Raw genomic sequence first — 14,259 nt, 5'->3', positions numbered from 1 at the left:
TCGTTAGCATTAAACAATGGAAAGAAAAAAAGATTTAGAAAAAAATACTCATCGTGACCTTTTTGCACTTTTTGGACATGTAGGATGGTGACCTTGGCATGTAGCATCATGACATGTTGGTGCATTGATACTCAAAAGAAGGTTTCACTTTTTTTTTTCTTTTTTTTTTCCCCCATGAAGTTTTTTTTTGAATGTGTCATAAGAGGATTTACCCTTTTAATTTAATTTTATAATTTTTTGTCTGTGAGTATTGCTGTATTTGAAAAACGGAGCTTCCCCTGAAGACGAGCTCGTATAGCCAAACGGATTGTATCAATGTGTTGTATTTATATTATAAATAAATCGGAGTAAATTAGCATCCGCTGACTCTGCCTTTATTTGAAGGATGTATACATATATATATAAATATATATATGTATACATACTTAATAAACAGCTGAACTGTAACTTCTGTCACCCCACGTATATGGCTCCACCTAGTGGCGGAACTCATGACTTGCACAGCACTTGCAGCAGGCGACAGATGATTTTAAACACCATTATGTCCCAGGTTGGAGACATGTAGTAGTTCTGTTTTTATTACTGAAATCAAATTGAAATGAAACATAACAAAAACACACACACACACAGTCCTCAATCTATCTTTTGAGGACTTTTATTGTGAAAGAGAAGTGAGGCGGGGTGACTTCTGCCTTGTGTGAAATGAAGCCACAACTGGTCAACATGAGCCGATGATGAGAAGAAATAACAGGTCAATACAGGAATTGCTGCACAATAACCCAAAATCTCATCAAAGGTCGAAAACAAAAGGCAGCAGCAGAGGAAGCGACTCCTCGGCTTCTCTTTGGTCGTAATATTCTCCATTTTTGTTTTTTTGTTTTTGTTTTTTTACAAAATGAAGTGAGCAGAACTTGTGGCTGGCAGGCAGAGTAAACTCAACGTTCTTCTTGTTTGCGAGGCGACCTCGGGTGTTGTGTTCATCCCTTAGAGCCTGGCTTGAGGCTGCAGAAGGGCTTGGAGTTGCGCAGAGACGCCGAGATCTCCAGCAAGAAGGCGCTGATGTGCAGCTCCTTCTCCGAGCGCCTACCGTCCAGGATGGCCACCAGGGTGAAGTGCGGCTCGGGCCGCGTTAGGTAGTAGGTGCTCTGCACCTTGTCGTCGTAGAAGTGCACCACCTTGTCAAGCGTGTTGAGCTCGGCGGCGCGGTCACCCATCATCATGATAACGTTGGGCCAGTGAGCCAGGGGGCGCTCAGCAGCAGCGCCGGCAGGCAGTGACACCACGGCGGGGAACTGCTCCACGCCGCGCGGCGCCTCGCGGTACGAGTGTGGGTGGTGGTAGCCGTGGCCCTGGAAGCTGGCCGAGCCGCGGTTGTCGAACACCAGCGACACGCTGCTGGCGTCGTGCTTGCGCACGAAGGCGCAGATCTTGCCGTGGTAGTCGGGCGTCGTGCGCGCCGTCAGCGCCCGCATCTCGCCCGGCGCCGTCTGCCGGCTCAGCGCCTCGTGGAAGTAGAAGCTGAACTTGGCCAGCAGCGCCGCCTGGAAGCGCTGCAGCCAGGCGTAGAGGTGCGGCGGCTGCGGCGCCCGCTGCGACTGGCCACCAAACAGGGGCTTGCGGGTGTCGCGCTGGCGCTGGAAGAGCTGCCCCCACGCTGCCAGCTTGGCGCCTGCGCTGTGCAGGCTAAGCAGCGCCGGCAGGAAGCTCCACTCAGACACCTGGGCCTGGCCACGCAGCAGCTGCACCACCACCTCCACCTCCGTCTGGAAGCCCTCCTCCACCCGACTCAGGATGGGGTGGTGAAACCTGCAGAGGGAGGGGAGGTCGGAGGAGGAGAGGAAAATAAGATAGGAGAGGAGGAGGAGAAGAAGGTGGGGAGGAGGATGGAGGAGTAGGAGGGTGAGGTGAAGGAGGAGGAGGACATAAGAGCAGGAGAAGGAGGGAGGAGGAAAAGAATGTGGAGGGAGGAGGAGGACAAGGGGGGAATTAAAGGAGGAGGAGAAGGAGAAGTAAGAGGGGGCATGATGGGGGAGGTGAAGGAGAAGGAAGAGGACAAGAGAGGAGGTGGTGAGTCATCAAACCCCACCCACAATCGAAAGCCTCATGTGACTGTAGCATTGATCGCATCAATGTGTTGTATTCATATTCATATTATTATGAATTGGGGCGAGTTAGCATCGGCTGACTCCGCCTTTCCTTTTAATAAACAAGTGAATCGTAACTTCAACATCACTCCACACGTGGCGCCACCTCATGGCGACCTGCAACTAGCCCAGGTGTCTTGAAGCTGCTGCCTCCTGATCACCTGACGGCAGGCGACTGAGGTCAAACACACTCCCTCCATGCCTCTGCACTGTGTTTCCACCCACTTGCTGCTGTACTTGTGCAGGACGGCCTCTAGAGGCGCCACCAGCTCCTCCGATGCGATACTCTTCTGCGAGGCCAGCGCGTGCATCTTCTCGTACAGGTCGGCCATCTCCATGCGCGCCTGCGTGAAGTGGCACAGCTGCTCCGACAGGTGCGACAGCAGGTCCTCCAGGTAGGAGGCGGAGCCCGGCTGGCTGTGGCGCCCCCCCGTGGCCACCTTGCGCAGCTCGTTGAACAGGGAGGTGTACGTGGTGCGGATGGAGTCCTTGCGGCTGAAGAAGGACTGGCCCCCTGGCGGTGGGAGGGAAGAGGTGGAGGAAGCGTTCAGTTAATGGTCCGCAGCGCCACCTGCTGTATGTTGGGAACATGTGCCTGTGTCTTGAGTCGCGCACCTGGGAATTTCACGTCGCAAATTTAATTTCACTTTCGAAATTTTAAGAATAAAGTTATTGAAAAGTAACGGTGAAATAAAACATTTCAATGTTGAAACTACTTTTTATACTGACATGGATAATAAATGGAAGGTGTTAGTTGTGAACACAGCTGAAGATAACTTCATTAGCACTTGCTCTCGTGTTTGACTTTGGTATCACTATGATAATAATAACTCATTCTATTTTACCCATTTTCTGCCCCAGGAATGTCATGTTGTGGTAGGCCTTCTCCGCCGCCGCCAGGTGCGCCAGCGCGGCCCATATGGGTCCGGCGCTCTTGCTGTTGTCCTTCTCTTTCTCCACATAATCTTTGGCCCGGTCGAAGGAGAACACGCCGAGATGCGTGAAGAAGCTCTCCAGGACGGCCTGCTCCCGGGGGACGGGCCGCAGCTCCTCCGCCTCCATCATCACGGCCTCCCCGCCGCCAGGCTACTGCTGCTGCTATTAGCCGGAAGCTAACACCGGGCTAATCACTGCTCGACATTGTTTAGTTCTCAGCAGTAAAAAAACACAAAAAAAACCGCCGTGTGTTTACTCTGCCACAGCTTTAACGGCGCAGTCAACTGCGGAGATATCTTGGTGAAATAACAAAACTTTATAGAAAACAACCGTGAGTGCGGCTAACGGTGCTACCGGCAGTGGCCGATGTAAACACTACGGCGAGCGTAGAAGAACAAAATACTCAAAGTTGTCGAACACGCTGTGAATACGCCGCAGTGGAAGGCAAGAGCGAATAAAATTGTCACGGTTTTCTTTGGATAAGTACGAAAGCACATTGCTGCCACACTAGAAAAAACAGGGCCCAGTATCACGTTATAACGCTAAACTATCACGTTATAACGTGAAACTTTCACGTTATAACGTGAAAGTGTGCCTGGCCACGCAGCAGCTGCACCACCACATCCACCTCCGTCTGGAAGCCCTCCTCCACCCGACTCAGGATGGGGTGGTGGAACCTGCGGGGGGGATGAGCTAGAAAAGGAGGAGGAGAAGATGGTGGGGAGTAGGGTGGATGAGTAAGAGGGGGAGATGAAGGAGGAGGAGGACATAGGAGCAGGAGTGAGAGGGAGGAGGAAAAGAATGTGAAGAGAGGAGGAGGAGAGGGGGGAAGTAAAGAAGGAGAAGAATTGGGGTTGTGATGGGGAAGGTGAAGGAGGAGAAAGAGGAGGACAAGGGTAGAGGAGGTGGTGAGTCATCAAAATCTGGCGACTTTCCAACTCCCCATGGCGACTGTTTTTTTGTTTTTTTTGTCAAAAACGACATGTAAGCACGTTTTGTTCCTCAGCTTTTCCTGTTGTCAGTGAGCAGCGGGTGCTGCCATGAGCCCGTACCCCACCCCAAAGTTACATGTTTTTACATGTTAATCTTCAATGTTTCAAGTCAATGAATTATCCAAACACAACGGAACAAGGCGCTATGGCTCGTTGGAATCAACTACAACTTGGAATCAGCCTAATACTGAGCCCTGTATTTTACTAGTGTGGCAGTAATGAGCGTAAGTATCTTGAACAAAGCCATATTTTCTCCCTTGTAGTATTTAGAACAGGTGTACACTGATGAACGTGTTTGCTCCCTCTGTTGTCAACCAACACGGATTTCACTTCTGGGTGTGTTTGTTTTCCCCTAGGCATGCCCGATTTTATGCATATGAGATATTTTCACATTAGTGACGTTTTTGTGGTCATACTCGGTCACCTCCTGATCAATATGGTATGAATGTCCACTATCAAACACTTCTTTGTTTAGAGAGCTCGTCATCTTATAAACGGCCTGATTACGTAGCTCTCGCGGTTGGACATTTTATAACCAAATAATCCGCAAGGCTTTTTATAGGTTTCAGTTTAACTTGCAAGCACATTGCTGCATTTGAGTCAGTTGGTTTATTTGAATCAACTCATAAGATTTTGTTTAGATCGGCAGGCTTAATTTGCTGTTGTATGGTGTAAGAAGTGGTGGTTTGGTCCAATTAAATAAGGGATGGCCTCATGAAATAAATAGTTCACATAGGTTGCTGATGATGATGTCATCCCTGTATAAATTTTAAACTGATAAACGCAAATACATTACAATACATTTTTTTAAGGGCTTCAGTTTATTGTTTGTATATGTCGACATGAACTTTGGCTCAGGCATCTCCCACATTTATATTTCAGTCAATGCACTGATCAGAAAACCACAAGTTTAATAACCGGACTACAATTCCCATGATTCTTTACTAGCAGTCCAGTCTTATACACACCCCTCTCTCTCTCTCTCCAGGGGTGGACCTCTGTCCTTTTTTAAGAGTGTCAAGTGTCTTCAGAATGAAAGAGAATTACCTTCAGGCTGGCCCTTGTCTGCTGCTGGTAGGTGTCGTCTTTTGTTGTTTTCTCTCTGTGTCTATGAATGTTCCTGTGGCATAAAAAAAACTTGTGTGTTTCTTACTGTTTGCCATGAACTCTGTGGTGTTGGTGTTTTCACATCTATGAGGCTTGCAAACTGTAGAGAAGAACTTAGGACAAAAACAACATGTCAAAGTTTTAGAGTTTGTATCTTTTTGCAGTAAAACCGTCAGATTGGCCAGTTTAGCTGCATCTCAAATATGCCTTTGGCTTGGTTTTGGCATTTTAATTTAACGACACTAACATAGGAGGCAAGATAATGAAATGGTAGTTGTTTTGTTGTGTGTAGGATTCAGATCTGCATTTTGTTGATTGTCAAATCAATCCATTAATATCCTAATTGCCCCAAAGACACAAATTTCTTCCAGAGCGGTCATAGATTATTCACAAATAACTAACAGAAGGCACAAGCTCCTGATGAGGCTTCATGCTTTTTTCATTCCTCATCCAAACTGAGTCAGCGTGAAGATCAATCTGGACGCAACTTTTGGCAACGCGTGAGTGATCAGTGCTGACAAAACAGCGAATTTGTTTTTCCAAATCTCTTTAAAATATCCTGAAATTTATAAGCAAAGGTATTCAGGAGTTTGCTGAATTGTTGCTCGTTAATATTGAAAAGGACCAACACAAAGTTGACTGTTGTCTCAGCCTTCATTTTCGTTGTGATTCATTTATATAATTGAATCTTATGTTTAAAGTTATTCCTAACAAAATACTGACATATTTTTAAATTACATTTTATGGGCTAGTAAGATAAAAACCAAATCAGACAACACGTTTTAAATTTGTTCTTTGAACCCTTATAAACCCCCCAGAGAACATTAAGCCTAATAAGAAAAATGCTGAATGAAAAATGGACCATCGTTTGCCTGAAAAGCAGTAAAGAAAACTGCTGCCTGCAAAGATTTCTGTGACCTTTGAGGATTTAAACCACGCATAGAGCCATTGTGCACTCAACAGTGATGTACAGTAATCGTCTTCATTAATGCTGCCTGCAGGCAGAAGGACCATGTGTGTGTGTGTGTGTGTGTGTGTGTGTGTGTGCATGTAAGCGGTGGCACCCTCAGGGACTTGATGTGTGCTGATATGATGAGCGGCATTCCAGGAACATATTTCATTTTTCCTGGAAAGGTTTTCAGAAAATAAAAAAATGTGATAAAAGTAAGTGTAAAAAAAATAGATCAGCAAGTTTAGCACGGCAGGTGACATTAAACATTCTTTTATAATTATTTAATAATTAATATTGATTAATATCTGCTTCAGAGAAAAAGTTGAGGCTGAAAAATCATGAGAACCATGGGATCCAAAGGCCACACCATCTTTGACAAAGACACAATTGATAAGACTGTTCTACATTTTAATGTCATAAGTCAGGTTTTAACATTTTAAATTCCGCAATCTTGATTTATGTTTTCTTTTTAGTTTTTAGTCGTTGTTTTTTTAAATAACAAAATAAGAATGCGTAACAGTATTAATCTTGGTTGACTGCTGCACAAACAGAATGAAAAATATCAAAAGAGACAGAGTAATGAAAGTATGTGTAATTTTGTGATATTCAGAATGATTGATGGAGTCTGACGAGACTAAAATACTAAACAATTAAACCAAACCCCTATCGTTTAATGGACTGAGAGTTTGGTATAAGTGTTATTTTATTGATGAGAGGATGATTTTGCCAATGTTAACAGTCGATTCATTGAGGGAACTTGGACGTGGGAGGAGGAGAACCATACATGCGTGCAAAATCGCGTTTCTCGAAGATGCCACAATATCCGCATTCATCGGCCTAAGTGGTCGCCTCTCCCCATGGCAGCGGCGGTTCACACCCAGTCAACATGTTCACGGTCAAAAAGTGACCGGCCGCGGCGGCTGCGACGAGACTCGGCGGAGATTGTTGCCAGACGACCCCGCTGCAAGACACTGGATCATACACCGGATCCCAGCTGGCGCAGCAGTGGCTGGACGTGCAGGTTGTTTCCTCTTTCGGTGCTACTGTCCCTTTAAGAAGCGGCCGCGGTGTGTTTGCGGAAGTCGGTCCGTTAAGAACCGTGTCCGTGTTCTCCCCCTGCAGGAGGCTGCGCAGCCGCAAGCAGCCGTCAGCCGGCTGCACTGCGCCACAGCCACGGTCTATACGATCGCGATCGTATAAAGTATTTGGTACTTTTTAGCGCAAGGTGTTTGTGTTTTTTTCCTCCGTGCGTCGAGGTTGTCGTCAACAGGAAGTGGAAGCAGCAGTGGCTATTAGCGGCTTGCAGCGTTAGCTGCCTGGGTTCGGTTTGGTTCTCCAATGGAGGCGGTGGAGATGGAGCTCTGCAGTAAGTCCGCACACTCCCTGTCTGCTTCAACACACCAGCTCAATCTGGAGAGTCACACGAAGGGTTAGTTACGGTCAGTTAAGTCAACTGCAGAAGATCAGACTTCCGGCTGAGCTAGTGCTAGTGCTAGTTAGCCAGCTGATTGAAGGTCCAGATGTTGCAGGTTGTCGCTGCTGTCACGTCGTTGTGACACATGTGGACTGTTTTTATATTGTGCATTCAGGATGAATGGTGGTAATGTTGGCTGGTTGTCACTTTCTCTGGTTCTCTCTCTCTCTCTATCTATCGCTCTATGTATCTTTATCTATCTATCTCTTGTCACGTCGACGTGACACATGTGGACTGTTGTTTTGTGTCTTCACACTGGGCGTTACGGTGAGTGGCAGTTCAATTTTCCATCTCTTGAAATTTTCATCGGTGAGTGAGTGTCACTGTAGTTGTCTTGACACTGCGCCCGCTGATTATGTTATTGTTAATTTATGAGGTTGTTAAATTTAAATATAATATAATATTTTATTTAATTTTTTTTACTGGCTGTTACTGTAACGTGACGCTGCCTCAGGAAGTGAAGGGTCACTATTGATTGCACAAACATTGCGGAGCAGCAGCTCTTGAACGTGTCGTTGCTTGTTGATTTGATGTGCTCTGGTCTGACTGGCTGGCCGCAGTCTGCCTTCACATCTGGACACTTTATGGTTCATGTGGAGACAGCGGTGCTTCTTCTCTCCTTGAGGACAAGGTCCGCAGTGTTGGTCTCAAAGAAGAGGGACATTCCAGAAGGTTCTCCGTGACTGATGCTGCTGCTGCTGCTGCTGCACTCTCAGAGACAGCGTCCCACTTTACTGCCTTCAAAAGTGCCTCTTTGTCTGTGAGCACAGAGGTTTCCCTGTCACGTAAAGTCTGGAGTCAAACTGCTGACTCATCACCTCTCACCAGCCACCTGGCCTCGCTCTGGCGGCGGCGGCGGGTCTGTTGTGTCCTGTGCGATGGCATCCTGCTCACATCAGACGGTTGGACTGCATTGAGCCTGTTGTTCTCACTGTGTGTGTGTGTGTGTGTGTGTGTGTGTGTGTGTGTGTGTGTGTGTGTGTGTGTGTGTGTGCGCGCGTGTGTGTGTGCGTGCATGTGTCTGCAGAGTGCACGGTTGACTTTCAGAATAAATTGATCAAACCATCCCCAGTGAGAGACACTCACCACGGAGGGCACGAGGCTGCTCGTGGATCCAAGTGATTTCTTTCTGGCCACCAAATTAGTTTAACATGTTTCATAACATGGCCCCAATATTCCAGAAAGCGGAATCCTCACCCAGCAGCAGTTGCGTCATTGAATCCATATCAGTAGCGTGTGTGTTCATCATTGGAAGTCAGAGAGCCAAAACAAGCCATAGCTTTTTAGTGATGCATGGAATTGTAATTAGCGACTGCATTTTTCTTCCTTGTGATGTGTTGGCACCACTGAAGAAGAGACTCTCTATACCCTCACACTAACACAGTGCGCTTGTTGTTGTATCTCTGTCCCCTGCACCAACACACGTCTCTACAGCCCTCCTAGAAGATCCAGACCTTCAGCAGAGCTTCACATCTGCTGCCATTTCAAACTAAACTCATTATTAAAATCATCATCTCATCTGGAATAATGACCTCTGAGTTTCTTCTGCCCTGACCTAACGTGTGTGTGTGTGTGTGTGTGTGTGTGTGTGTGTGTGTGTGTGTGTGTGTGTGTGTGTGTGTGTGTGTGTGTGTGTGTGTGTGTGTGTGTGTGTGTGTGTGTGTGTCTTTCCCTCTGGCTGCAGTGTTGGGCCATGGACTCTGACAGCGTGTTGCTGATGAAGGAGTACGTCACCATGATGACTGATATAATCCTGCTGTGTTCCACTCTGGCTCTCTCTCTCTTCTTCTGGGTGCTGTCGCTCACCATCAGCGCCTACTCTGGTGAGGACGGTGCTCCTCCTCAGGACAAACCTCCACTTTCTCTCTCTGCGGTGTTTCCACTATTTTATTTTTGGTTTTGTGTGAGAGAAACGTTTTGTGAACCACAACAGTTGCTGAACACATAATAAATGAATTACTTGTGCATTTTTCACACTCACGTGTAGATGTACATCAGCAACATTTATACATACATGTGTGTGTGTGTCTGTACACACCCCTCCATTCTGAGCAGCTTCAACAATAATCTCCTGTCCTGCTCTGAGAACATTCCGAGTGCAGGACATTCAGTCAGGATGTGCTCAAATCATATGGGATGAATATCCAGTGTTCAATATGCGGCCGTCATTACAGAAGTTGAATGTTTTAAAATTGCTATACTAAAGATGTCAATGCTTTTAAAACAAAGCTGTGTATTATAACAGCGCTCCAGACTAACTTTTTTTTTTTTTTTACTAGGAGCACTGTGGCCCCTAACTTAAAATTCTAGGGGCGCAAGCAGACAATTTAGGGGCGCACACTATGAATCATTTTCACTGGCAAACCAGTCATTCAGGCATTACCGCTAAGTGGGCTGAAGTGTAGAACAAGTTTGTCAGCAACAAAAATATTTAATAACAACAACAACAAACCCCCCTCGCCAACATTTTTTACGTTTCCTGCCTCGACATCCCGGTCCGCCGACCCAAAAGAAAATAAATAAAAAGTAAAACAGGATGTTTGCAAATCGTTTCCGTGGTGTTTATTTTCACTTCAGGCCCGTGCTTGTTATTGTGCGACACATGAGCTGCCAGCAGCAAGTGCGTTGCGCACGTAATTACGTCATCAACACGAGTTTATCGTTATTACCGCGAGATGACAGATTCTTACAGCAGTAAATTCTTCTGACAATATATCGCAAACGCTGATATAGCACCCATCCCAGTGGTCGCGCGTGCGCGAGTAGATGAAAAATATACTCGCACTATGTCTAATTTTAGGCGCTAAATGCGATCATTTGGTCGCAGCCTGGAGCCCTGTATAATCACATTTAGTTGTGTTCCCAGATTTGCTCAGCAGGTCTCCACTGATTGTCATTCACTCATAATGAGCATCAAGATCATTGTTTCATCAAACTGCTTCCAGTTCAATGCTGGAATGAGTCAGTGAGACAAAACCTTTCAACCTGTCTTTATGTTTTGTTTGACGCTTTTCTAAATAGTTGGTGAAATTTGTACTGTGTTGTGGTCCGAGCAGCACGCCAATAGAACTGACTGTGTGTGTGTGTGTGTGTGTGTGTGTGTGTGTGTGTGTGTGTGTGTGTGTGTGTGTGTGTGTGTGTGTGTGTGTGTGTGTGTGTGTGTGTGTGTGTGTGTGTGTGTGTGTGTGTGTGCTCCAGGGACGCTGGAACCTGTGTCGCCGTGGCGATGGCTCTTCTCCATCCTGGTGCCGCTGGTGCTGAGTATCCGGGCGCTGAAGAGACGCAGCCTGGACCACTCAGGAGCGCTGGGAGGTGAGTGGAGGCAGCGACCACAACCAGTAACCACCAGTGTCCAGCAGCAGACACCACAGCACTGGGAGCACTAGGGAATGACTGTGTGATCGCTGCTGTGGATCTTCTGCGGTCGCCGCTGGTTGGTTTCCACCACGGTGACTATCCCCTCCCCCCCAACTTTTTACCCCTCCTCCTCAGACCAGAGAACTTTCCATCATTTGGTGAACACAGAACATTCTTTCATCTGTCTTTGGTCCGATGACGTCAGAGGAAAATGTTTCTAGTGTAACACCGGTGTTACGGTCCGAAGTGTTGGAAAAAATTTGCATGGAGCTGAAGCTGAATGAGTGTTTAGAGGCGGGAGGAGGAAGAAGAGGATGAGGGGGAGAGGAAGAGGATGAGGGGGGGAGGAAGAGGAAGGGGGCGGAGGAGAAGGAGGAAGAGGAGGAGGAAGAGGCATGCAGATGCGAGGAGTTGGAGGGCAGGAGGAGCAAGGAGGAGAGCAAGAGGGGAGGTAGGAGGAGATGAAGAGGAGGAGGAGGAGGAAGAGGTCAGAGGAGGGGGGGGGGGTCCCTCCTCAAATCAAGTGCTGGAGTTTCCTTCTAAACCCAGTGAGATGATCAGTGGATCAGTGTGACTTCATCTCATTAATAGAAGAGAGCAGCCTGTTTGACCCAGAACCCCAGTTGTCTGCCTCTGCTTCTAGTGGCCAATCCGCCATCTACCACTTGACAGGTGTAGTTCAGCAGAGAGACCACCTGCTGCATCTTTCAACGGTGTGTGTGTGTGTGTGTGTGTGTGTGTGTGTGTGTGTGTGTGTGTGTGTGTGTGTGTGTGTGTGTGTGTGTGTGTGTGTGTGTGTGTGTGTGTGTGTGTGTGTGTGTGCTGTTCCTCCGCAGCTCTCCTGGTGGGCTTTGTGCTCACCATGGCCAACTTCAGCTTCTTCTCCTCCCTGCTGGCCTTCTTCATCACCTCCACCAGACTCACCCGCTGGGGAGGAGCACAGAAGAAGAAGATCGACCCCGACTACAAGGAAGGTGAGAGAGAGAGAGAGAGAGAGAGAGAGAGAGAGAGAGAGAGAGAGAGAGAGAGAGAGAGAGAGAGAGAGAGAGAGAGAGAGAGAGAGAGAGAGAGAGAGAGAGAGAGAGAGAGAGAGAGAGAGAGAGAGAGAGAGAGAGAGTCTGTGCGTGTGTGTGTCCCTTCACACACACACACACACACACCAGAGCCAAGTGAGCAAGTAATTATTTTTTGCAAGGGGCCACATGACAAACCTGAATGGTGTCAGAGGTGGGAAATATCGCTGAAGTCCCAGTCCCTTGGTCCCGTATCTTTGCGACTTTCTCTTCCATGCAACTTTTTCCATGCGATTCCATATGACTGGCGTCACGCAGGCCGGACGGGGGACACACAGCGGCCCGGATGTGGCCCCCCTGCTAGCAAACAGCGCTGCACTGCAGCTTTTAGAGAACTGGACAGTCTTATCGATCTATGTGACTTTTGTTTCTCATTGGTGTGTGTGTGTGTGTGTGTGTCTGTCTGTCTGTCTGTCTGTCTGTCTGTCTGTCTGTCTGTCAGGAGGCCAGAGGAACTGGGTCCAGGTCTTCTGCAATGGAGGAGTCCCCACTGAGTTGGCTCTGCTCTACATGATCGAGGTCCACCAGTCTCCTACCTCAACACACAACAAAGTGAACCTTTAAAACATTAAAGTCTAACACCACTGTGTGCGTGTGTGTTTGTGTGTGCGTGCACACATGCGCGCACAGGTGGGCCCAGGTGAGCTAGCCATTGACTTCAGCCAGCAGTACTCGGCCTCCTGGATGAGTCTCTCCCTGCTGGGAGCGCTGGCCTGCAGCGCTGGAGACACCTGGGCCTCAGAGGTGGGGCCTGTCCTCAGCCAGTCACAGCCCAGACTCATCACCACCTGGAAGGAGGTGCCACCAGGTGAGACCTTTAAACAATGATCATCATCATCATCATCACCATCACCATCACCATCACCATCACCATCACTAATGGTCGCTCGTCCTAATCCTGCCCCCGTACCCCTCAGGAACCAATGGAGGAGTGACCCTGGTGGGCCTGGCAGCCAGCTTTGCAGGGGGTGTGGTGGTGGGTATGGCCTATTATGTGAGCCAGCAGGTGGCGGTAGTGGACCTACAGCTGGCCCCCCCCCAGTGGCCCCTGGTCCTGTACGGAGGCATGGCCGGCCTGCTGGGCTCCTTGCTCGACTCACTGCTGGGGGCCCACATGCAGTACTCTGGTAGGTAGAGTGCGAGAGAGGGGGGGGGGAAGAGAGTGTGCCTGTAAAGATGTACCCCGCACCCGGTGGTGCACCCTGACCCCAGCCAATCAGTCAGCTTTCCCTGGTGTGCTCTGCAGGCTTTGACTGCAGCGTGGGGAAGGTGGTGGGCTACCAGTCGGCCACCACGCAGCGCATCTGTGGGAAGCCAATATTGGACAACAACGCCGTCAACCTCTTCTCCTCGCTGCTCATCGCCCTGCTGCTGCCCGGCCTGGCCTGGGGGGCATGGCCTCGCTAGACCATCCATCAATCAATTAATCAACCCATCACATCCATCCATCAATCAATCCATCTAAGACTTTTTTTTTGAAGCTGTGAGACTGTACAATAGGAAAATAAAATGTTGGAATAGTGAAAACATGGTGAAAAATAAAGTGTTTGCACAGCTGCTGCACAACTCCGTCTGTTCTGTTCTAGTGTTGACTGAAGGACTGTTGGGGCAGGGTGGAGGGGGACAATCACTCAATCACACCAATCGGATCATTTGATCTCGGGCTGTTTTTTTTCGTAAGTTCAGAATCGGAATCCTTGATTGTCACTGTAAGAGAGAACACAACAAAACCGAGGTGCTACTCCTGCTGCTCAGTGCTTTAAGAATGTTTAAATATAATAAGACAACAAAATAAGTATATTTAAAATGGATTTAAAAAATATAGTGCAAGAATCAAGTAAAAATAAATAAGAATAGTGCAGTACAGTGCCCCCTAGTGGGGTGTGCAAATCGATAACAGGAGAAGATTGCACAGTTATTACACATTGTGAATACAGATTGACAGGAATCAGCTGATGTCAAGTGTTCAGTTTGGACGTCCTCCAGACAGTTCAGTGGTTGCACGGCTTCATGGTGCTGCTGCTCTGGGAAAGAAGCTCTCGCTGTCTCACTCAGCTCCAGGTTCAACCAGTTTGCACTGTAGGACCGGGTTCTTTTTTTGGGGGGGTGGGGGGGGCGGTGAACGAGTTGAAGCTGCAAGGCTCAAAGGAAAAAAGTGTTGGAATGGTGAAAACATGGTTTAAAAATAAAGTATTTGTACGCCACCTTCTGTCCAGTTCAAGTT

The 14,259-nt window shown here is 47.9% G+C and overlaps 2 protein-coding genes across 2 annotated transcripts; one reads left to right on the top strand and one right to left on the bottom strand.

Annotated features, from left to right (window-relative positions):
• Window positions 1-562: 562 nt before the first annotated feature.
• On the bottom strand, window positions 563-3,460 carry kics2 (KICSTOR subunit 2). Its single transcript, XM_076044085.1, has 3 exons — window positions 2,990-3,460; window positions 2,370-2,658; window positions 563-1,806 (listed from the first exon to the last, which is right to left on the bottom strand). Exons 1-3 carry the CDS (start codon window positions 3,207-3,209, stop codon window positions 978-980), a joined length of 1,338 nt encoding a protein of 445 aa, XP_075900200.1. The 5' UTR covers window positions 3,210-3,460; the 3' UTR covers window positions 563-977.
• A 3,818-nt stretch (window positions 3,461-7,278) lies between these two features.
• tmem19 (transmembrane protein 19) lies at window positions 7,279-13,601 on the top strand. The gene is made up of 8 exons (XM_076044088.1): window positions 7,279-7,497; window positions 9,290-9,428; window positions 10,804-10,917; window positions 11,799-11,936; window positions 12,478-12,554; window positions 12,666-12,843; window positions 12,953-13,162; window positions 13,282-13,601. The coding sequence occupies exons 2-8, from the start codon at window positions 9,299-9,301 to the stop codon at window positions 13,440-13,442; spliced, it is 1,008 nt and encodes a 335-aa protein (XP_075900203.1). The 5' UTR covers window positions 7,279-7,497; window positions 9,290-9,298; the 3' UTR covers window positions 13,443-13,601.
• Window positions 13,602-14,259: the final 658 nt, after the last annotated feature.

This window comes from Nelusetta ayraudi, unplaced genomic scaffold (genome assembly GCF_046127955.1).
Source record: "Nelusetta ayraudi isolate G7.1 ecotype Tasmania unplaced genomic scaffold, CSIRO-AGI_Nayr_v1 ptg000079l, whole genome shotgun sequence".
Classification (NCBI taxonomy): domain Eukaryota; kingdom Metazoa; phylum Chordata; class Actinopteri; order Tetraodontiformes; family Monacanthidae; genus Nelusetta; species Nelusetta ayraudi.
The sequence above is the reverse complement of the archived record's forward strand: the minus strand, read 5'-3'. Positions and strand labels throughout refer to the sequence as shown.